The following is a 20,887-nucleotide window of genomic DNA, read 5'->3' as shown; positions in this document are numbered from 1 at the left end:
AAGCCGCGGGGTTGGGGACAGACAGCGAGGAGCGCTGCGCTGCGTGGGGCTGAGCGCCGGGGCGCTTCCCGGCCCGGGCTGTCCCTGTCCCCTTTCCCTGTCCCTGTTCCCTGTCACCTGTCCCCTTTCCCTGTTCCCTGTCCCCCGTTCCTGTTCCCTGTTCCCTTCCCCTTTCCCTGTTCCCTGTCCCCTGTCCTTGTCCCCCTTCCTGCCCTCTGTTCCCTTTCCCGTGTCCCCTGTCCCCCGTTCCCTGTCCCCCATCCCTGTCCCTGTACCCCGTCCCCTTTCCCTGTCCCCGTTCCTGTCCCCGCTCCCGCCCGGCCCCGCCGGTGCCACAGCGCTCTGATTTGCATATCCCCTCCTCCGCAGCCAATGGCGAGGTGAGAACTGGAGACGGGCAGGCGGCGCAGCCAATGAACCGCGCGCGGGGCGGGCGCGGGGCGCGGGGCGGGGCGGCCGGGCCGGGCGGGCGCGCGGGGCCACTCGGAGCCGGGCGGCGGCAACGGCGGCGACAGCGACGGCGACAGCCCCGGCCACAGGTGGGAGCCGCGGGCTGCAGAGCCCCGCGAGCGGCTCTGCGCCCCCGCCACACCCCGTGCGGGGCCGCGGGACTGCCGCGGGTCAGGCGCGGCCGGGGCGTGCGGCGGTGCGGGGCTGGGGACACGCGGGGGACACGCGGGGGACACCGAGCGGGGCTGGGGCGCTGGGGAAGGGGATGGTGGCGTCCGCGGGGTGAGGGTGGGAGCGGGGTTTGTGCTGCATGGAGCCCCCGTGGTGCCGGGGGAGTTCCCGTGGGGATGCTCCGGCCATCCCGGGCCGCTGCCGGTGCTGCCCGGGCGGATTCCGCTTTTCCCGGCCCCATCCGAGGCTCCCGGAGCGCTTCCTTTGACAGCACCGAGCACAGAGAGCCCGCAGGGTGCGTGCATCACTGCCCGCAGCAGGTAGAAGTGGCTGCGCAAGGTAAATGTGATTTTTTAAAAGTTCCTGCCGTTTACCCCTCCTCTCCGGACATAAAAACTCCTGCAGAGGTTCTGTTTTTAAAAGGCGCGTTGGAGCGAGCCTGCTCTTCCCAGGAAACTGCGTTTGACACAATGGGCTGCAGGAGCTCGTGGGAGATGGCTCTGACATCGCTGTGTCCCCAGAATGCAGCTCCCAGCTGAGCCCTCTGAAGCTGCACCGAATTTCTGCCCCCACCGGTGCAAATAATAAAAGTGCCCTTAAGAATAAAACATAATGGAAAGGCTCCAAAGCTGCACCGAATTGCTGCAAATAATGAAAGTACCCTTAAAAACAAAAGTACCCTTAAAAAAAAAAAACAAAAAAGAAACAGCCAGGAGCTGATACTTTATGTTTTTAAAGATAGAGTTTAAATAATGTCTCAACCTAAGGAGCTATTAAACTTGAGGTGGGTTTGAGGGCATCACTGGGATATCAAAGCCAACCTGGGAACTGGCATTAAAAGTTAAAACAAAGTTGAAAGCACAAATTGCTGCTTCCTTTAAAACATGAGCAAGCTGCCTCCCTTCTGCCTCCTCCCCTGTCTTGTTGAAGGGCTGAGGAGAAGAAAATCATTAAATACGTCTGGCAGAGCCTGTATCTGGCTTTTTTTGTGTTTATTTTTTTTTTTAATAAATGCAAATAACCTCATCTTCCCAAGGCTGTTTGCCCAGCACACACTTCAGTCATGTTGAGGTCCATTCCCAGCACTGTTAGAGCCCCTTCCTGTTGGGATGAACCGAAGAAATAAGGACAATTCCTGAGAAAAAAGCAAACTGCATCCCTCAGGAGCATCACTGCTGTGTGGTTATGTGTGTTTTAATTAATTACCTGCTTGCAGAAGGAGAAAGTTTGCTGGAAGGTTTGAGATGCTTGGCACCAAGACCTCCTCGGGCTGGCTGCAGCTCCCAGACTGGCTCAGAGGAAAAATATTTTGTAAATGGTTTGAAAAATGCTTTGTCCTCAGATACTTCTCATTTTATACTATTTTATATCAATTTTATTTTACAGTCACTCTCGGTTACATGAATTTAAATAAAGTTGTTGCAGCCCCTTGAGGGAGCTGTGAAGCTCCTCCTGATCTTGTGCACATTACAGGGAAATAGATATTACTTAGCAAGGATTTTTTTTTTATTATTTTAGTGCTCTGTGCTTGTGGGTGTAAGGAAGTGGCCACAAGTGCTCTAACGTACAAGTTGTTCATGTAACTTGTTTTTCATGGAGCTGACAGGCTTTTTCCATAGCTAGTAATTGTGATTAGTAAGGATTTCTGATTTTGCAAGCGAGTGCGTTGGAAAATTAGGAAAATAATCGTAAAGTGACTGTCAGAAGTGAAGAGTCAGGAGCTGTGAGGGACTGCAGTTAAATCATCCTCTACCTGCAGCGTCCCATCTTTGTAAATAGCAGTATTCCTCTTAGATGGAAAAGTATTCTCATTGCAAGTCCTTTTTGATTTACACTAAACAAAGCGAGCCTGGCAAAGAGCGTCATTCCTGGGATGTGCCACCATCCCAAAAAGGAGCCCGGGTGGGCTGCAGGCTCCCTGCCCAGCCCAGGTGCTGCACACCAGTGTGTGTGTGTGTGTCAGAGTGCCCTGGGCTGGCAGGGGGAGCAGCATTGTCCCCAAACCCGCGCTGTCCCCTGCCCCTCCTGCCCCTCGCAGCCATGGCAGCGCCACCCCGGTCCCCTCCTGCAGTTCGTCCTCTTGTGATGCTTCTCCAAGAAACCCTCCCCTGGCACCAGAGCAGGCTGGTTTCACTGGGAATTGCCCAAAATAATTTGGCATTTATAGGCCCCTGGGGCAGCTGGTCTTGGGTGCTGGGTTATTTCTGGGTGCCAGAGCTGCTGCTGGCAGTGCTGGGTGCTGAGCTGGGGATTCCAGCCCTGGGGATGCTCCAGGTGCTGCTGAACCCTCGTTTGTGGGGATCAATCACCAAACCCAGCGTTCCCCCTGCCAGGGGTCACCTGGCTGCAAATTGCTTGGAGAAAGCCCCAAATCTGAGCAGTGAGATGTTTTTACAGACAAACAAACAAACAAACAAAAAAAATTAAATAAATCCAAGTTTAATTGCCACGTTTATCCCGGAGAAAAGGCTGAATCAAAACAGAATTGGCAAACAAGGAGTTTCTTGTTTATTTCTGTTTAATATTTATTTTAGTCCCCCCCAAACTGTCACTTGAAATTCAATTTGCTCAGCACTGGTGTGGCTGCTGCCAGGAGCTGCTCTGAGTCGCCTGTGGAGGGCTTGGACTTCCCTTGGTTTGCCCTATGGGGAGGGAAACTTCACATTTAACAGCCAGAGGTGGAATATTTAATTCCAAGAAGCCTGGCTGGTCTGTTGTCCCTGCTTGTTTTGACCAGAGGAGAAAACCCAACTGAAAGGGACCTCACTCATTTTTGGTGGCAGAAAACCCAGTGAGAGGGTGCCAAGGAGTGGGTAGTGGGATGTCAAGTACTTTCTCACATTTTACAGATGGTTTATATAACCTGCTTGGCTATATTATTATTTTTTTTTTCCCTGTCCAGTTACATAATCCCAATTTATGAGAGCTTTAGGAGGTTGCATTCCCCACTGTTTCATGTCTATATGTTACAGCCTCTGAGCTTGTTAGGGTGCCAGGCATCTCCCAGGAAGGCCAGGCTGGTGTGGAACAGCCCTTTATACCCTCATTATTACCATATTTCCTGGATTATTTTGTTTTAGCCATCACCAAAATGTGCCAGCCCCTCAGGAGCAGGATGGGTGCAGGCTGCTGCCTCTCCCTGCTGATGCAGAGTAAAGGCTTTGGGCATTCCTGGTTTTTCCAATGTTTTGAGGATCTCTTCTGTGATTTTTGTGGTGGAAGCAGCTGAAATCCTTGCTGGGGCCAGGGGTGGCTTTGGGGACAGGTAGGAAAGGAGCTGCAGAGCATCTCTGTGCAGAATCCTCAGCCTTCTCCCCTGGGGACAGCAGCTACCCATAAATGTCTGTGGATTTTGTGTGCCCTGGTGTAAGTTTATCCTTCAAAATAAGGGAGGAGAAAAGAAAATGCTGCTTTTTTTTTTTTCTTAATTCCCTTTGATATGAAAGTGGAGGGTGTTGTGTCTGTGGGTACCCACTCTGGAGGAGATAGACCACAGGCTGCTCACCAGAGGGTTCAGAGCAGCTTTATCCCTCTGATTTTATTTTTTTTTTTTATTTTGAAGTGACCTGGGAAAACCAAGCAAGCATTTCCTTGCTAGAAAACCAGCAGAAGAGCCAGATAATTTTTAATGGGTTTATTTTGTGAACTGGGGGGGGGGGGGGATAAAACCACTCCTCTCTGAAAGTCTTTTGTGTGTTGCTGGCACGGGCCTGTTCACCTCACCCCAGGGGATGCAGAGACACTGAACCCATCTTCCTTTTGCCTGAGATATTTATTCTGGCAGGGTTAGTGACCCATCCTGCTCACTTGTTCCTCTCGCTGCAGCTGAGGAACAGCCTCTTATCCCACATATGTTAAAAAAAAAAAAAAATCAATTAGTTATGACCTGAACCTTAAATAAAACCATTTCAGAAGCTTAAAAATGTTCGCTAGGCAGAATGATGCGGGCAGTGGGATGGGAACGTAAGTGAGCTGCACTCAGTAGTTTTCTTCTTCACTTTGCTATCCTCTTAATGGTTTTAAAACCTTCCCCTGATGGTGCTTTTGTGCTCATAGACAGATACCTCGTGGTCCCTGGGAGGTGCCTGGGGTCTGCATCCCTCTCTGAAATGTCCCCAAGGTGTGGCTGGCACTGTTTGGTACCAGGGTCTCCGCGTTGTTCACCTGGATACAGGAAACCAGGGATTGTGCTTTGGTCCCTGGTGAATCAGGGCTCGCCCAGGGTGCCATGGGGGCTCCTCAGGGTGCTGGGCAATCCCAGCAGCTCCGTTTGCATTTTGGTTTTTTGTTGGAACAGGAGCTGCCGTGCCTGGCCCGCCGGGGTGTTGGCCGCTTGCACAACGCGCAGGCTAGGAAGTAAATTGATCCATGGCAGCTCTTAGTTGGTGAACAATAGGTTCAATTTTATGGCTTCCCTGTTTGTTTTGAAGGAGGTGGAGAAAATCAGGATTAAAAAAAAAAAAAAATTAATTAACTGTGATGTATGAGTATGAGAAATGGCACTCAATGTCTAGGTGTGTCCTTATGTGTTGGGATGCAGCTGAGGTTTATGTGGAGCTGCTTGTCCATCTTAGGAAGGTCATATTTTGTTAGAAATCCCAATTTCAACTCATTACCATCACGTTCCTTGGTCTCTGCTCAGCTGGCTGGCCCTGAGGTGTCTTAAAACACCCTCATCCAGGAGAAACCACTGCTCTGGTCTTCCCTCTCCTGCTGCACAGGCACAGCTTGCTCAGCAAGAAGGGATTTTATTAGAAAAAAAGCAGTTTGTGATGGAAGGGGAAGCAATCCACTGTGGGACAGTGGAGAGAGGCAGCAGCTGCACTCTTTGGGTTATTCTTCATTATCAGTCTGTGCTGGGGGATGCATGTGCAGCCCTGTGCTGCCGTGCAGCTCGAGGGGCTGAGATTTGGGGTGGTGATCACCAGGATCCAGGGCCCCACGTCCCCCTGCTGTGCTTTCAGATTTGTTTTTTTTTTAAGCCTGACCTTTGCGTTTTCAAGAAACTCCCTCCTGTGTTGCAATCTGAAGCTTTTCGGGCTGCTGTGGTGCCGTGGAAGTGAAAGTGCTTTGTGCTAAGTGGGTCTTAAAAAACAAACCCCAGAGCAGCCAACTCTTATTTTTTTGTCATGTTAATTTTCATCCCCGTGAAGCAGTAGGACAGGATATAGCCTTGATTTATTTTTTGTAAAGCTGATGGTGAGATGCTGTTCTGTGGAAACAGGGAGTCAAAACAGATTTTGGCCATAGTCTTCATCACCCATTTCTGACCATGGAGGAGCATGATCTGTGGCTCAAAACTGCTCTGTTCTCCCTTCTTCTTCTGAAATCCTGGAATCCTGTTTTAGAATAAAAAAGCATACGTGCTTTTTTCACCTTTTTTTCTTCTTGTCCCCCCCCTTTTCTCCCCAGGTATTTCCCTGCTGTGTCTCTGGGCCTGGACTCTCCCTGCACCTTCAAACCTTCTCCGAGGATTGCATGGTGGCAAGGTGAGACCCCTCAAAGCCCTGCCCAGCCCTGCTGCTCCCCATCCCTTTCCCCTCCTGAGAGCCTCTGGGAGGGATCTGCAACATGAAGTTTCCATTTGGAGCTGGCAGATTCCCGGTATGCCGATTTCTAGGAAACGGGGCTGGGGATGGTGTGCTTGGTGAAACCCTAGCATGTGTGATACCTGTCTGTCCTCAGCCCAGGGTCAGACATCTGCATCCCATTCTCCCCTCTGCATTTCCAGCTATTCCTCCGTGCTGGGAGACAGCAGCACCTGTGTGGAGAGGGAATTGTTAGATTAAAAGCCTTGGTTTTTATTTGTTTCTGTGCTTCTCCGACCCATCTGTGTTTCTGTCCCAGGGAAATGAGCAGTGTGGATGTTCAGAGGAGGGAGGATGGTTTATCCTGGCTTCATTTACAGACTTACAGCATTAATCTTGTGGGTAGCAGCAGCAACGGGAAAGCAGGACCTGCTTGGGGTGTCAGAAACACCCAGGGGCTTTTGCACAGAGTAATTAATTAATGCCCTCCCTGTATCCAGAGTACACAAACAAGAAGATTCAGGCTCTGACACCACTAGCGAGCTTGCTGTGCTCGGTGACATCCCTGCCTGCTCTCTATTTAAACCTCAGGGAGTAGCAGATATTTTCTTTTTTTTTTTTTTTTTTTTTTTTGCCCTACAACTGTTTGTTTCAAATTAATTGAGATTTTGGCCCCTGGCCAGCCTCCTCCTGTCGCTCCAAATGGGAGATAAGTGGGAGCAGTGCACTCTTTTCTCTAACCTACTTGGAGCCGTTTTTGCTGGATGGGGGAGCTGGGAGCTCTTTCCTAACGAGGGCCACATCTCCAGAGCTGGCTCCTGGGGGCTCTTTCCTAACGAGGGCCACATCTCCAGAGCTGGCTCCTGTGGGCTCCTTCCCTCCCAGGGCTGCTGACGCAGAGCTCTCCCCTCCCGCCCGCCTTGGCCAGCTTCCCTGGATGACTCCTCTAATTGCTTACGTAGAAAAATAATGAGAAGGATGCGTAGGGTGTATTTTTAGATGTCTCTTGGTGGGATTTAGCAACTGGCAAGCCAGAGCCAGCACCTCCCTGTCCGTCTCCTGCATCCCAGCCGTGGCTGCTTGGTGGAACTGAGGAGGTTCTGTCCTCGCAAGGTGGTGATGCTCGGGCAAGCTTTGCTGCTCTTTTGGGCTCCTCCTGGTCCTGGTGGGTGGGTTATGGATGATGTATCCCTGGTGCTGCAGGGGATCTGTGCTGGGAAGTCCTGAGCTGGTGCCATGCCCGTGCTGGGATGGGCACCAGCTCCTCCTCACTCCTCTCCAAGAGGAAAGCTGTGGTGGTTTGGAGGGCATCCCAGCACCCCAATCATTGAATCATGGGATGGTTTGCATCATGGAATGGCTGCATCTAGTCCAGTCCCCCCACCATGAGCAGGGACACCTTCCACTAGACCAGGTTGCTCAGGGCTGTGTCCAAACTCACCCAAATGTTCCCAGGAATGGGGCATCCATCTCCCTTCACCATCTTCCCTTCCTTCACCACCCACATCATCGAACATTTCTTCCAAAGCAACCCATGGCACGTTTTCCAATAAATACCTGTGAGATAATGGGTCTCACCACATGTTGCTTTGCTTTTTAAATCCTATTTTTAAAAGATGCTCCCATCTGAAACCCCAGCAGCGCGGAGCAAAGGGAGCAGAATCCCATTAAATATCACCCGAAAGACTGTGATAATTGAGCCTTGCAACAAGTAGTTCCCTTATTTTTCTCTTTGCTTCTTCCATTTCAGGGCTCTTTGTGTCTCAGTGGCTTCCTGTGCTGGGGGGGCCGGGCTCCAGTCCTTCCCTTTCCACCCGGGTGCGAGGAAAGCAATTCTTCTTGCAGCGCGACTTATCTCTCCTTGGAGCTGAAAACATCCTTTCTTTGCTCCTTTTGAATCCCCCAAATGAATGATTTCTCCTGCTGGTTAACATCAGCTTCCATGCTGAAGACTGTGGGAAAGTTTCACAATTACAGTGGCTTTAATAGATCTGGTTTATGTCTTAAAAATCCCATCGCTTTCTAATTCTCCGTCACATGTTTCCTTGATGATGTGTCGCCCAGCAGTGCAGCTACCAAAATAGCCCCATGGTCTGAAGGAAATCATCAGGAAATATGTTTCTGAAACTGTAGGCAATTCTTTTTTTCACCAGGAACCATTGGAAAAAGTCTGTGTTCAATGGAAAACGTGGCTTTTCTGGCACCTTGGCTGCTTATGTGGTGACATTTGGGAGCACAGTGCTCCAGCAGTTTGCCCAAAAACCCCTCAGCTCCTTAGATTGCTGCTATGAATTTTCTCTTTATCCACCCAAATAGCTGGGATTCTTTTGTTGTTGGGCTTGCTTTAATTTTGGGGGAACATGCTTTCTTGTGCATTGTGTTTCCATGCAGGGTGACAAACCCTTTCCTCTTGCAGCACCTGCCAGGCTGACGGGGTGTGTGCTGTGTCCCCCCAGGTCCAAGGAGACCATGACCACTGATGAGGCCACCAAGAGCGAAGGGGAGGTGCAGGCAGCAGCTCTGGCTGAGCGTGGGGAGGACATCACCCCCTCCAAGGACCGAGGGGTTCTGAAGGTGAGGGGGATCTGCACTGTCCTGCCTTCCTGCACTGTGGTCACCTCGCTGGGCTGCATCCCCAGCCCTCAGGGTCACAGCTCCGGGGCTCTAGGATTGAGTTCTTTCATTTCCAAGGCAAAGAGGATGAGCATTGCTTGGAGTAAAGGAGAATGGAGTGGTGGTTGAGGCTGGTGGGCCCAGACTGCTCCATGAATTTCACTGCTATTGTGTTCCTAATCAGATTATTAGCTGTAAATCCACAAAGCATTTCTGTGTGTGACTCACAAACATTAGAAAGAGCACATTGCTGAGGTCATCCAGTCTGCTCCACAGCCCCTTTTTCATATTCAGGGCCGTTTCTGGATAGTTCTGCTCCTCAGCACTTACACTTCTCCACTTGAATAGGACCTTTCCTCCAAGAATAGCATCCTCCCCTGCTCCATCCTCAGCTCGAGAACTGCTTGTTCCCGGCTGCAGCCTTCAGAAAAAAGTGTTGACAAGGAGTGAGTAGTGAACTGACACACCCCTGTGAGTAAAATGTGAGTAAAATGGACAGAGTGGAGCTGCCCTCACTGCAGGTTTGGAGCCGTGGTGTTTATCCTCCCAGTGTGGACTGCTCTCTGCTCCCAGCCCAGCTCCCAGCTCCACTGCTGTGGCTCCACTTTGAGATTTGTTTTTAGGAGCTGATGATGGGCAAATTTAGGGGCAAACTGAGTAGCTCCCTCCTGTTGCTCAGGGCAGCACTGGGGTGTATATGTGTGTGTGTGTATTTATATATATTTATGTAAATGCCTGTGTGTGTATCTCCCCCCCCCTCCATATGCACCCATGGCCCCAGCTCACAGGTGGTTTCTCTCTCTCAGATCATTAAGAGACCTGGGAGTGAGGATGAGTGTCCCATGATTGGAGACAAGGTTTATGTGCACTACAAAGGGAAATTGGCCAACGGGAAGAAGTTTGACTCCAGCCGCGATCGGAACGAGCCCTTCATCTTCAGCCTGGGCAAGGGTGAGCTGCTCCAGGCGTCCATCCCTGGGATGGTGGAGGGTGGGATCAGCCCAGGATCACCCTGATCCTGCTGCAGGACAGCATCAGCCCTGCCTTAAGTCGCTGGTGAACGTGGGGTTGCTTTGGGTGCATCCTTGCTGCACCCCGGCTGGGTTTGTTCCTGGGCTGCTGCTTGCTCCCTCCTGCCTGACACCTGCCTTTCTCCTAGGTCAGGTCATCAAGGCATGGGACATTGGGGTGGCCACCATGAAGAAGGGAGAGATCTGCTACTTGCTCTGCAAACCTGAGTATGCCTACGGCTCTGCTGGCAGTGCCCCCAAAATCCCCTCCAATGCCACCCTCTTCTTTGAGGCAAGTAATGCTGGTGAGCTGGTGTGTGGATGAGCAAGCTCGCTCCCTTTCTGCCTTGCCAGCTAGCTCAGAAATAAAAATTTAAAAATTATTAATAATAATAATAATAATAATTAAAAAAACCCAAAGCCCAAACAACAACAAAAAAATCCACAACAAGAAAAAAAAAACCAACAAGCCAAATTGGATTCCTGAAATGTGTCCCTCTGCTCCAGGAACTGCTGCCAGGGCTTTCTCAGAAATGTGTGTCTGAGCAGGAAGGCTGGGACTGAAACTCCAGTTTAGCAGAGTCCTGCTGCTGGGGCAGGGAGTGGGCAGATTCCTGGTTTCAACATGCACAAGGGAAGGAGAAAGCAGCTGGGAAATGCCTCCAGGTGCTAAAAAACCATTAGTGCTGAGGGGTGGTAGGCAAGTTAAGGTTTTGGCACAGAGGGCTCCCTGGGCAGGGCTCGTTGGGGCATGGAAGGACAGAGTCTGTCCTAAATTAAGGCTCAGGCCTTCCAAGTCTAGCGTGGACTAAGCTGAGGGTCAGAGCTGGTCCCATCAGAGGATGAAGGGGAAGCTCCTGCTCGCTCTGAGGGATTTTCACATCATCTTCCAGCAGCAGCTGTGTTGTACCCTTACAGGTTCAATAAACTTATTTTTGCTGTTACTTTGTGTTATGCTTCAGGTACTGGATGTGTCCCAGTTTCTAATAAATCCTGTGTATTATGCTGTGGTTTTTGGATCTGGGTTTTATGGGCAACTTCTGCTCGTCAGCTGAAAGGAGAATTAGCTGGCTTGGTTCTCCAGCCAGGGGATGAACTGCTGCTTTGTGGCTCTCTGTTGTTTTTCTCTTCTCCTTTCCCCTTCCCTACTCTCTGCCCACTTTTTCCTTTATTATTTTTTTAGGTCGAGCTGCTCGACTTCAAAGGCGAGGACTTGTTTGAGGATGGAGGAATAATCCGGAGGATCAAGAGGAAGGGGGAAGGTTACTCCAACCCCAATGAAGGTGCTACCGTGGAGAGTGAGTGCTGCTCCCTCCTGGGACAGGCAGGGCTCGGTCCTGAGCTGATCCCTGTCCTGAGCTGAGCCCTGGCAGTGCACAGGCTGGAGGTGGCTGGTGGGAGGCAGTGACACCCATCCAGGGCCAGGTGGGCTGGAGAGCAGCTGGGGATGCTCCTCTGAGCTCTTGTGAAGTATTTTGGACACTCAGCAGTTCCTTTGGCCTCCTCATTCCAATGTTGGTGGTATTTTTGGGAGGGGCTCTCATCACATTTCTTACAGAATGGGGCTTTTTCCTTCTCTTATGGCCACAGGGCTGCTGATGGCAGGGGACCGAGGCTGAGGTGGTCTCAGCTGACACAGGAGGATGAGGAGCTCCCATCCCATTGGGCTCTCCCTCTTCTGGTCCCATTTCTGCAGCAGACATTTCATGGGGCTGGACAGGCGAGAGCAGACTGGGGTTTGGGGTTTTTTCCTTCCTAGCAACTGCTCAGACACACACACAGGGCTTGCTCCATATGGGAGGCATTTACTTTCATTTCTTAATTCCAGAGCTCGTGTACGCAAAGATCCTAAAGTCCCTTTATCAACTGAGAAATTGAATCTGAGCTGTGAGAGCTTACCAAGCTCACAGCTTTAAGTGGCTGGTTCTTCCAACGAGACTCTTTTAGGGAAAAATGAGATTTCGACTCAAATTCTACTGTCTGAGCAGTGGTCACTGTGCTGGGGGTGGCACAGTCCACCCTGGGGCAGGGCTGTGATGGTTTACCTCAGCTGTGTAGTTTGGGAGGTGCTGGAATTAGGCTGGGATAAATCACTCTTCCAGGAGCAAGTACCTCCGGGTTTTTATAGGCTTTAAGTTTTACAGACCCTAAATCCCAGCTCTGGTCCCTAAAACCTGTGCTGCAGTTGAAATCTGGCATTCCAGCTTTTGTTACATCCTTTCCCCCCACACCCCTCCTCCTTCTCCGTTTTTAATCTGAGTACAAATTGCTGTCAGCACATCAAGTTCGTGTGCCAGCCGCACTCAGTACACTCTGTTCTCAGCTCTTCAAAAACAAAATCGCTGCAGGCACTGAGAGAACAATAAGTCAGAGCTGCAACCGGAGTGATGTTCCTTCAGTGACTTTTTTTTCTCTGTAATCCAAGAGCGGCTGAACCAGCTGACCCACTCCTGGAAACCCGAGCTGAGATTTTCCCCTCCGTGCTCGGCGGATTTTCTGTGCAATTAAAACGGAGCAGAACTATCCTTGGAAGGAAGGATCACAACATCCCCTTGTGCATCCTGTTTTAAAGTGGATCCTCCCATCACCACCACATTCCACAGGGGATGTGGGACCTGGGGGAGCTGTCGTGCTGCTTTTGGGGTCAGGTGTCATGGATCTGTGCTGGCCAGGAATGTGCAGGGAAATGCATGGTGCTGTGGGGTGGCTGGCTTACCTGTATTTTAGGCAGGATTTTCCACATTTCCTGTGCCTAAAAAAACGGCCAGCTTGGTTTTGAGTAGTGCAAAAGCAGAGGTTGTCCCTGGTGGAGCTGGATTTGCTTTTTGTCCTCATGCCAAGCTGGGTGAGCTCACAGCAGCCTGACTGCCGTGGTCACTGAGCACCAGTGATGGATGCAGGATGTGTCCCAGGGAGCTGGCAAGCACCTCAGCACCCTCTGCTTGAGTCCCAGCATGGCTTTGGTGCCAAGAGTGGGGTGACAAGGCAGAGCCTGACCTCCTGCCCCATGCTTTGGCTCTCTTATGGCACCTGGACCTGCCCTTGGAATGGGGGCTGCCAGGTCTGGCTTGGTCCATGCCTCTCCTCCTAAGCACTTCTGAGGGTCCCAGGGCAGGGGATGGACACAGATTTCCTTCAGCCCAGGCTGCAGCTCTCCTGTGCAGAGCCCAGACCCTCGTGGCTGTTTCTGGGACCCAGCTTGTCCTGCCCCTCACCTGCCCCCACAGCAGGATGCTCAGTGCCCTGCAGCATCTCAGGCTGCATTCTGTTCCCCTCAAACAAAGGTAAAGCTCATGTCTTTGCAGGCTGCAAAACCTTTAAGAACAGTTGTGAATTTTCCCTCTTACAAAGCTTTTTTTGTTGTTGTTGTTTGCTTTAGCTTTTTTTTTTCCCCCCAACAGTATGTAGGAGTTCCTTTGTGAAATTGCTTTTACCCGATGCCTGCCTGCATGTGTGTGTATGCCTTTTACCCTGCAGGCAGAATGCAAAGGTTGTAAAAGCGTCCCCAAAGCCTGGAACGTCTTCAGGTTTGAATAAATAAAGAATAATCTTGCTGTGGAGAGCCAGGCCAGGAGTGCCAGGTGGAGAATGTGCCAGGTACCCAGTGTCCACTCTGCCTGCGCTTCTGCCAGCCTCTGGGGCTGGAACAGCACGGCTCCTGGTTGAAGATTAAAAATAAAAAAGTTTATCTTGTACTTTGAGTTCTCAGAGTCAGGAGAACGTGGCCTTGTTTTGGAGGCAGGAGTCAAGGCAGTATAGCACAGTATAGAAGATTTGTAATCACCGTGATAAACTCTGCATGGCGCCGTGCCAGGAGCAATATCCAGTTCCAGTAAGGCTTGACTCGTGCACTTGAGTACGAGGGGAACATATTAGTCACGATGTTTATCTGTTGTTTGGTCCCTGCTTAGACAAGATATGCCTGCCTTGCTTTTCAGCAATGTTCCCAAGGCCTCCCCATCCCTCTTCTCCAGGCTGGGCCCCCAGCCCTGGGTCTTCCCTCCTCCAGGCTTTGCTGAGTTTTGGGAGAGAATGCTTTATAAAATGCTTTCTAAGACACTTTGGAGCCCGCCTTTCTCCAAGGTGATTCTGGGTCATCCTGCCCCTCTTTCTCCTCTGCAGTTCACCTGGAGGGATTCTGTGGTGGCCACAGGTTCGACTGCAAGGACGTGAAATTCGTGGTGGGCGAAGGGGAGGACCACGACATCCCCATCGGCATTGACAAGGCCCTGGAGAAGATGCAGAGGGGAGAGCACTGCATCCTCTACCTCAGCCCACGGTGAGGAGCACCTCCACAGCGATGCTGAGTGGCTCTCAGCCTGCAGCCCTTGTGGAAGATGGTGATCCTGAAAATAGAACTCTCCAGGAGAGTCTCGGAGGACACCAGCAGGAGCAGCAGGGGTGACCAGCGGCATGTAAACAGGAATATTGAGATGATTAAAAAAAAACAAAACAAACAGGTGAAAGGGCTTTAGCCAAGCCCAGTGTCTGAGATGAAAATGTCCCTCTGGAAATGACCAGGGCTGGAGAGAAGCCTGTGTGAAAAGAAGGCTTTGATGCAGCCAGAAGGGATGATTCCCAATATAGGTACTGTATGTCCACAGGGACCTTTGCTCATGGAGGGTAACATCACCCAACGTCCCCAAAATGTTGGAAAGCCGTGGGTGGCAATCTGGGTGTGCATTTATGGGTGAGCTCTGCTGAAAATAAGGTTTTTCCCCTCTCTGAGTGCCTCCCCCTGCCCTGCAGGTACGGCTTTGGTGAGGCTGGGAAGCCAAAATTCGGCATCCAGGGGAACGCGGAGCTGGTGTACGAGGTGACCCTGAAGAGCTTTGAGAAGGTGAGGGCAGAGGAGCTCCTGTCCCTGCCTGGGTTGCAGGAATGTCAGGGCCTGTGTAGCCTCCAGCCTTTGTCCCTGGCGTGGCTGCAGCCCAACCCCTGCTGAAGTGGACACGTCACCGAGGAGCTTCGTGTTCTCAATTTGTTCTTCTCTGTTGGTTTGTTTTATTCTTGTGGCTCAGGTCCAAGGCTGGGTGTCTTATTTGTTCCTAACCTTGTCCTTTTGTACTTTCTTTTTATTTTAATATTATTTTTTTCTTCTTCCTTTTTTTTCCCCTCTTCTTTTTTTTTTCTTCTAATTTTTCCTTTTTTCTACTTTTTTCCCATTTTTTCTCCTTTTTCTCTCCTTTTTTTTTCCTCATTTTTTCTCCTTTTTTCCTTTTATTTTCTTTCCCTTTTTTCTTCTTTTTTCCTCTTTTTTTTCCCCCTGGACTGCACAGATAAAAGCTGGTCCATCCAGACAGCCCTTGGCTGTGCCCATGAGGAGGCTGGGGATGGGATGCAGGAGAAGCCCATGGGATTTGCACATCCCTGGATGGGTCCCCTGCCTGTACCATCACTCTGGCCAAAGCAGGGGCAGGACCTGTCTCCGGGCTCTGTGGCACAGCCCTGCTGAGCCCTGAGTGTCACCACGCTGTCCCAGAGAGTGGCACGGGCCTGCTGGGGCAGGGGAGGCTGCTCTGCTCCCCTGGGAGTGCTCCAAGTGTTCCTTTGCAGGCCAAGGAGTCGTGGGAGATGGACACCAAGGAGAAGCTGGAGCAGGCAGCCGTGGTCAAGGAGAAGGGCACGATGTACTTCAAGGTTTGTGAACTTGGGGGTGGCAGAGGCAGAGCAGGGGAGCTGGGGCTGAATTTGGCAGCCATCAGTGTCACAGAAGCCATGTGCCCCCAGACAGGGCTGGGGAGGGTGAGTCCTGCCCTCCCTCGTCCTTTTTCTCACTCCTTGATGCTCCCTGAGATATCTCATCCCTTCCCAGCATTGCCTTGGCTCTGTGAGGACAGCAGATCAAACCCTTCCCAGGCCAGGGCCAACGCTGAGGGGCTTTGCATTCCCCTTCCCAGCTGGGGCATCCCAGCTCCCCACTGTTGTGGCTCAGCTTTTCCCAAACCTGCTGGTTCTGCAGGAGTTGGGATCCTCCTCCTTCCCTGTATTTGCTGAACACCCCACATGCCACTTGTCCCCTGCTCACGGGGCATTCCAGGGGCAGCCTGAGCCTCTCTTTCTGCTCCCTTTCAGGAAGGCAAGTACCTGCAGGCAGTGATTCAGTATGGGAAGATTGTGTCCTGGCTGGAGATGGAGTATGGCTTGTCTGAAAAGGAGTCTAAAGCCTCCGACTCCTTCCTGCTGGCTGCCTTCCTCAACCTGGCCATGTGCTACCTGAAGCTGCGCGAGTACGCCAAGGCTGTCGAGTGCTGTGACAAGGTAGGGGGGCCCTGGTGCCATCCCTGGCTCGCCAGGAACTGATGCCTTTATGGGCTGCCTAAAAACAGAGGCCAGATAAAATTAAGGGAATAAAAAGCATTTATATTTATTGAAGGGACTTGAGGTGTGTTTAGGGGCTACACCCAAAAAAAATGGACAATGATGGGGCACGAGTTTTCACTTGGCCATTTTCATATTGGGGGTTAATCTTCCAATTGCAGCTTCAGGAAATGAAGTAATTTACTCCAAGTTTTCTCCCCCCCAACTCACTTTTGTTTCCGTCTCTTGTGGCCTGAGGCAGTGAGGTGTCCTTGATTCCAGGCCTGGAGAGGAATTGTTGTGTCTGACCAAAATGGGAGAACAGCAGCTAGCACTGTATATGGAGTTTAGAGTTATACACTAAAGAATTACAGGATTACAAGTATATGAAAAATATAAAAGCTAAAGTCCTGAGGCATCAGCATGAGCCTGGAGGATGAAGCATCCTCTTCTCCTGCATGTTCTCATTGGGAGTTTGGTGGAGTTTTTAAAAATTTCTTTTCACATAAGAAGGAATACCCCTGCCACACTCAGGGGTACTTTAAGCAAGTAGAGATAATAAAACTATACTAATGATGTCCCAGCTGCTGATGGAGATGAGGCAATTTTTGTCGAGCAAGATGCAAGTGCTCTGGAGATTTGAAGCCACCTTGTCCTAAATTTGACAGATTTATTGAGGCTTCAGCTGTGGGGGATCTCTTGGGAGGGATCTGAGATGTTAACAGACCTGTGTGTGTGTTCCCAGGCTCTGGGGCTGGACCAGGACAATGAGAAAGGCTTGTACAGGAGGGGTGAAGCCAGGCTATTGATGAACGAGTTCGAGCTGGCCAAATGTGACTTTCAAAAAGTGCTGGAAGTGAACCCACAGAACAAAGCAGCGAAATCCCAGATCTCTGTGTGCCAGAAGAAAACCAAGGAGCACAACGAGAGGGACCGGAGGATCTACGCCAACATGTTCACAAAGTTTGCAGAGAGGGATGCAAAGGTGAGTGCTGCTCGTTTCTGGCCATCCAGGGCTGTGCTGAGGGATGCTCCAAAGGTTTGTGATGACAAGAGATGGATCAAACCAAATTAAATTAGAGATCAGGATGGAGGATAGAGCCTGGATAGATTAAATTACAGGTCAGGATGGGATAGAGCCTGCTGCAGTGGGAAGAAGTGTTTTACTTCTTGGTCTCTCCTATGCAGAGTGTGCCATCAGGTGCTCAATCATCAATAAAAGCATTTGCAGTGTGAGCTCCCAGGGGCTGATAACAGGGCTGGCATTGGTGTTTAACTTGGCTGCTCCCAGCTAGTGACTGTTGATGGTGGCCAGTAAAATGAAGTATCATCCCATCTCTGGCAGGAGTATTTTGAGACATGATAGTGTGGATTTCCTGAAGCTGGTAAGGCAATACCTGCTCCTCTGCCTGGGTGGAGAGATCGCTGTCTCAGAACAGGCTCTCGTCCAAAATTCCACTGAACAAAACCCGCTGTACTGTAATGAGAGAGGACACAGCTTTGCAAGCCATCTGCATGGGTCATTTTTAGTATAACCTCTTCTGAAGCAGTGTCTGGAGGTGGAGGCTGTGGATTTAGTGACTGGTGCTGCCCCTGGGGAGCAGCATGCTGGGGCAACCAGCTCGGGCAAGGATCAGGGCCAGCTGCTGGCACTGAGCTTGGCTTGTGTGGCCAGCTGTGATGGGCACAGTCACTGCTGGGGCTGGCATAAGGCTTCCCTGAGCCTGAGTGCTGCTCTCCTGCACTCTCTTTATGGGCTGCACCCATGGCTCAGTCCTGTATCTCCACTCTGACCCTGCTGCCTTACCTCCTCATCCCTCTTTTCCCTGTCCATCCATCCATCCATCCATCCATCCATCCATCCATCCATCCATCCATCCATCCATCCATCCATCCATCCATCCATCCATCATCCATCCATCCATCCATCCATCCATCCATCCATCCATCCATCCATCCATCCATCCATCCATCCATCCATCCAGGCTCACTCTGTTCCATCCAGAGCTCACCCTGCTTCTGGTGAGGTGGGACACATCATTCCCAGGGCTCCCACACCTTCCCCAAAAGCTTTAACCTCCACCAGCCACTAAGCCAAGGAAGCAGAACCCACCAGTGGGAGCTGCACTGCTCGATGGGCATGGGGGAGTTGTGGGGGGCAATTTTACCTCTCCCCCTTCCAGGCTGGACTGCCTGAGCCTATTCCCAGCATCCCTGTCTCCTGCCTGCCCCTTCCCTCTCCCCTTTCCAGCTCAGTGTGTTTTATTTGCTGTTTGGCAGGAAGCAGCCAGCAAAACCGGTGTGGGAAAAGCAGCGGAGAAGGCGGCGTGCGGAAAAGGACCCAAAACTGCTGGCGCTGAAGGTGAAGAGGCTGAAGGACACGTATGATGGAGGAGGAGGGGATGGCATAGCCTCCTGCCCTCGGCCCACACTGAAAAAGGTTGCTGCCAAACCTTGGGACTTGCCAGTGTCTCCTTGTAAAGCTTGTTACAGTTTGTGTGATCGTGGAAGCCAAAAGCGCCTCGCAAAGAAAAGCGACCCCGTCCCACCGCCCTGGGTGCTCTGGGGGCAGAGCAGGAGTGGCAGGACACCGTGGGACCACTGCACGTGGAACAAATGCCCTTTGAACAGCAGGAAAAAGAAAAGAAATTATGATGATGATAAATTAAAACGCTTGGCTCCTGGGAGGTTTCCGTAGACAGCTTGCTCCAGCTCCCTGGGCTTTGTGTCCACTCTCAGCACAGCATCCCCTGAGAGGAGCTGGGATGTGGGACGTGCTCCTTGTACCCTGCAGTGCTGCCTCTGGGTGTCCCAGCACAGCCCCGGGGGCAGGGATTGGCTTTGTCCCCTGCCGACTCCTTGCCTGTGGCCAAAGGTTGCAGGGCAGAGCCAGGATGAGAACCCACATGGCCTCTGTGCAGCCCCTGGGTGCAGGGACATCTTTAGCCTTTAAAGCACTGTTTGGGGAGGGGGGAACACACAGATTTTACCTTCTGAAGGAGCTGGTTCCTGTTTCTTTAGAGAGCAGAAAAGCCTGTCCAGCTTTGCAGGTGCTCAACCCACAGCCTGCACCCCATGCCTTGGCTCCCAGCTTTAAATGGGAGTTTTATTGCTTTTATTGGGATCTGGATGTGGGGAAAATAAAAGAGCAGGTGGACATGTGGTTCAGAAAGGCAGTGGCTGGGTCTGAGCTGGTGCCGTGGGTTTGTCACTGAGCAGCTTTCCCATGGTGAGGGGGTCCTGGGTGCACGGTGTGTCCCTGCCCCAGAGCTGCTGCTGCCTCCTCAGCCATCAGCCCTGTCCATCCTGAAGGGACACTGTCACTACCCCATGAGAACAGCTTTCCAGTTGTTAGTTTTCCTGTCTCTATAATAATACCCCTTTTGGAGCTTGAAAATAAACAACTGAAAGAAAAATGAAAAAAAAAAAATAAATAGTCCTCTTTCTCTGGATCCTGCTCAGCAAATGGGGTGGCTGTGGGGAGGATGGGTGGGTGCTCCTTGTGGGGGAGATGCCCCAGCAGTTGAGGAATTCTTGGTGTCTCCAAGAGCTGCTGCTGCCCCTTTTTCTCAGTGCCATTGTTCTCTGGAGAGCCAGCAATCCTTGCTTGGGAAGTGCCTGGCCGGGGGATGCTCTTTGGGGATCTCAGCTGTTTTTCCAGCCTGGGAGGTTTATCCAGAGGCTTTTTTCCTCTGCCCCACAGTGTATTGTTTTGGGAGGGGTTTTCCTGAGGGTCAGCTGAGTGGGTGGAGGGGTTATTTGTGCCCCTTGAGTGGGCAGAGAACAGAAAGCTGAGCCAGTGGGGTACTAGGACTGCCCATCCCTCTTTTATACCCCCCTCCACAATCTTGGCAGACTATGCCAGATTTGGTTAAAATTCCTCTCCTCTAGTCCCATCAGGTGGTACCTGGAGCATCATTTCTCAAGCCTGTCTGTTTTCCCACCTGCAGCAGTGGCACAGCATCCACATGGCTGCTCCAGCTGCTCATCCATTTAAACAGCAGGAATTTTCTACCACCATGGGATGCCTCTCCCTGGAGGCTGCTGTGAGACCCAGAACCTCTGCAAAACCTGGGCTTTTCACTTTTTCTTGCAGGGCAAAAAGTCCTTTGGGGGCAGCCCAAGCCACATTTTCCATAGGAAATAATCTCAACAGGAAAAAGCAAAACCAAAAAAAAAGCAAAAAAAAAAAACCCAATTTGCTTTGCAGTTTTTGGGCTTGCTCCCCGTTTTTAAGCAGATTTTTGGTTTATTTTGGCTTGGTGCTTTCCTGTCCCTTGGAAGAGAAATTGAACTCGTGTGGGTGATGAGGTTTAGAGGTGAAAGGGAAACCAGGAGGGTTTTGTAAGGAGGATTAAGAAGCTGCCGGTGCCGGTGGGTGTGCAGTGCTCAAATGCCATCTAGTGGCACCAGGCACGGGCTGGGGGTCTGGGGGGGACTGTGGTGGGCTGGGCAAGGCCAAGGGTCCGCTGGGGACACTGGGGACACTTGGCCTGTCTGGCTTTGCAGCCCAACACCATCCATGGGGGCCTCTGAGGAGGAACAGCAAGAGTTAAGTGGTGTAACGAGGAGGTGAGGCACGAGCAGGAGATTATGAAACACATCCAAAGAGACCTCGGGAGGTGGGACAGGGGTCAGGGCAGAGCAGTGCTCAGCACAGGAACCCTTACACCGCCCAGAGCAGGGATGCTGCTTTCCCCTGGATGGGCTCTCCATGCACAGTTCACACAAAACGCCCAAATCCTGCTCTTCACTTGCCAAGGAGACATTTCTGGGTGAAAAACAAAGATACCCAGGGAGGATAACCCTAAACAC

General features: G+C 51.3%; 1 protein-coding gene across 3 annotated transcripts; it reads left to right on the top strand.

Annotated features, from left to right (window-relative positions):
• Nucleotides 1-466: 466 nt before the first annotated feature.
• Nucleotides 467-19,494, top strand: FKBP5 (FKBP prolyl isomerase 5). 3 transcript variants are annotated; one of them, XM_036398509.2, is made up of 12 exons: nt 467-539; nt 6,034-6,110; nt 8,566-8,723; nt 9,569-9,713; nt 9,922-10,064; nt 10,956-11,070; nt 13,895-14,051; nt 14,522-14,612; nt 15,329-15,412; nt 15,848-16,033; nt 16,818-17,057; nt 18,353-19,494. In XM_036398509.2, exons 3-12 carry the CDS (start codon nt 8,619-8,621, stop codon nt 18,458-18,460), a joined length of 1,374 nt encoding a protein of 457 aa, XP_036254402.1. In that variant the 5' UTR covers nt 467-539; nt 6,034-6,110; nt 8,566-8,618; the 3' UTR covers nt 18,461-19,494. The 3 variants fall into 3 exon arrangements, with proteins under 3 accessions (XP_036254402.1, XP_036254400.1, XP_036254401.1); XM_036398507.2 differs by having other exon boundaries at nt 522-539; nt 8,606-8,723; XM_036398508.2 differs by lacking the exons at nt 467-539; nt 6,034-6,110; nt 8,566-8,723 and adding an exon at nt 9,077-9,208.
• The last annotated feature ends 1,393 nt before the right edge of the window (nt 19,495-20,887 follow it).

This window comes from Molothrus ater, chromosome 25 (assembly GCF_012460135.2).
Source record: "Molothrus ater isolate BHLD 08-10-18 breed brown headed cowbird chromosome 25, BPBGC_Mater_1.1, whole genome shotgun sequence".
In the NCBI taxonomy this organism is placed as follows: domain Eukaryota; kingdom Metazoa; phylum Chordata; class Aves; order Passeriformes; family Icteridae; genus Molothrus; species Molothrus ater.
Note: the sequence above shows the minus strand (reverse complement) of the source record. Positions and strands in the feature narration are given on the sequence as shown.

Bases quoted from the DNA above. Each gene is read 5' to 3' on its own strand.
- FKBP5 (XM_036398507.2), top strand. The intron at 14,052-14,521 runs GTGAGGAGCACC...CCTGCCCTGCAG, and splicing joins ATCCTCTACCTCAGCCCACG to GTACGGCTTTGGTGAGGCTG. The intron at 14,613-15,328 runs GTGAGGGCAGAG...GTTCCTTTGCAG, and splicing joins CCCTGAAGAGCTTTGAGAAG to GCCAAGGAGTCGTGGGAGAT.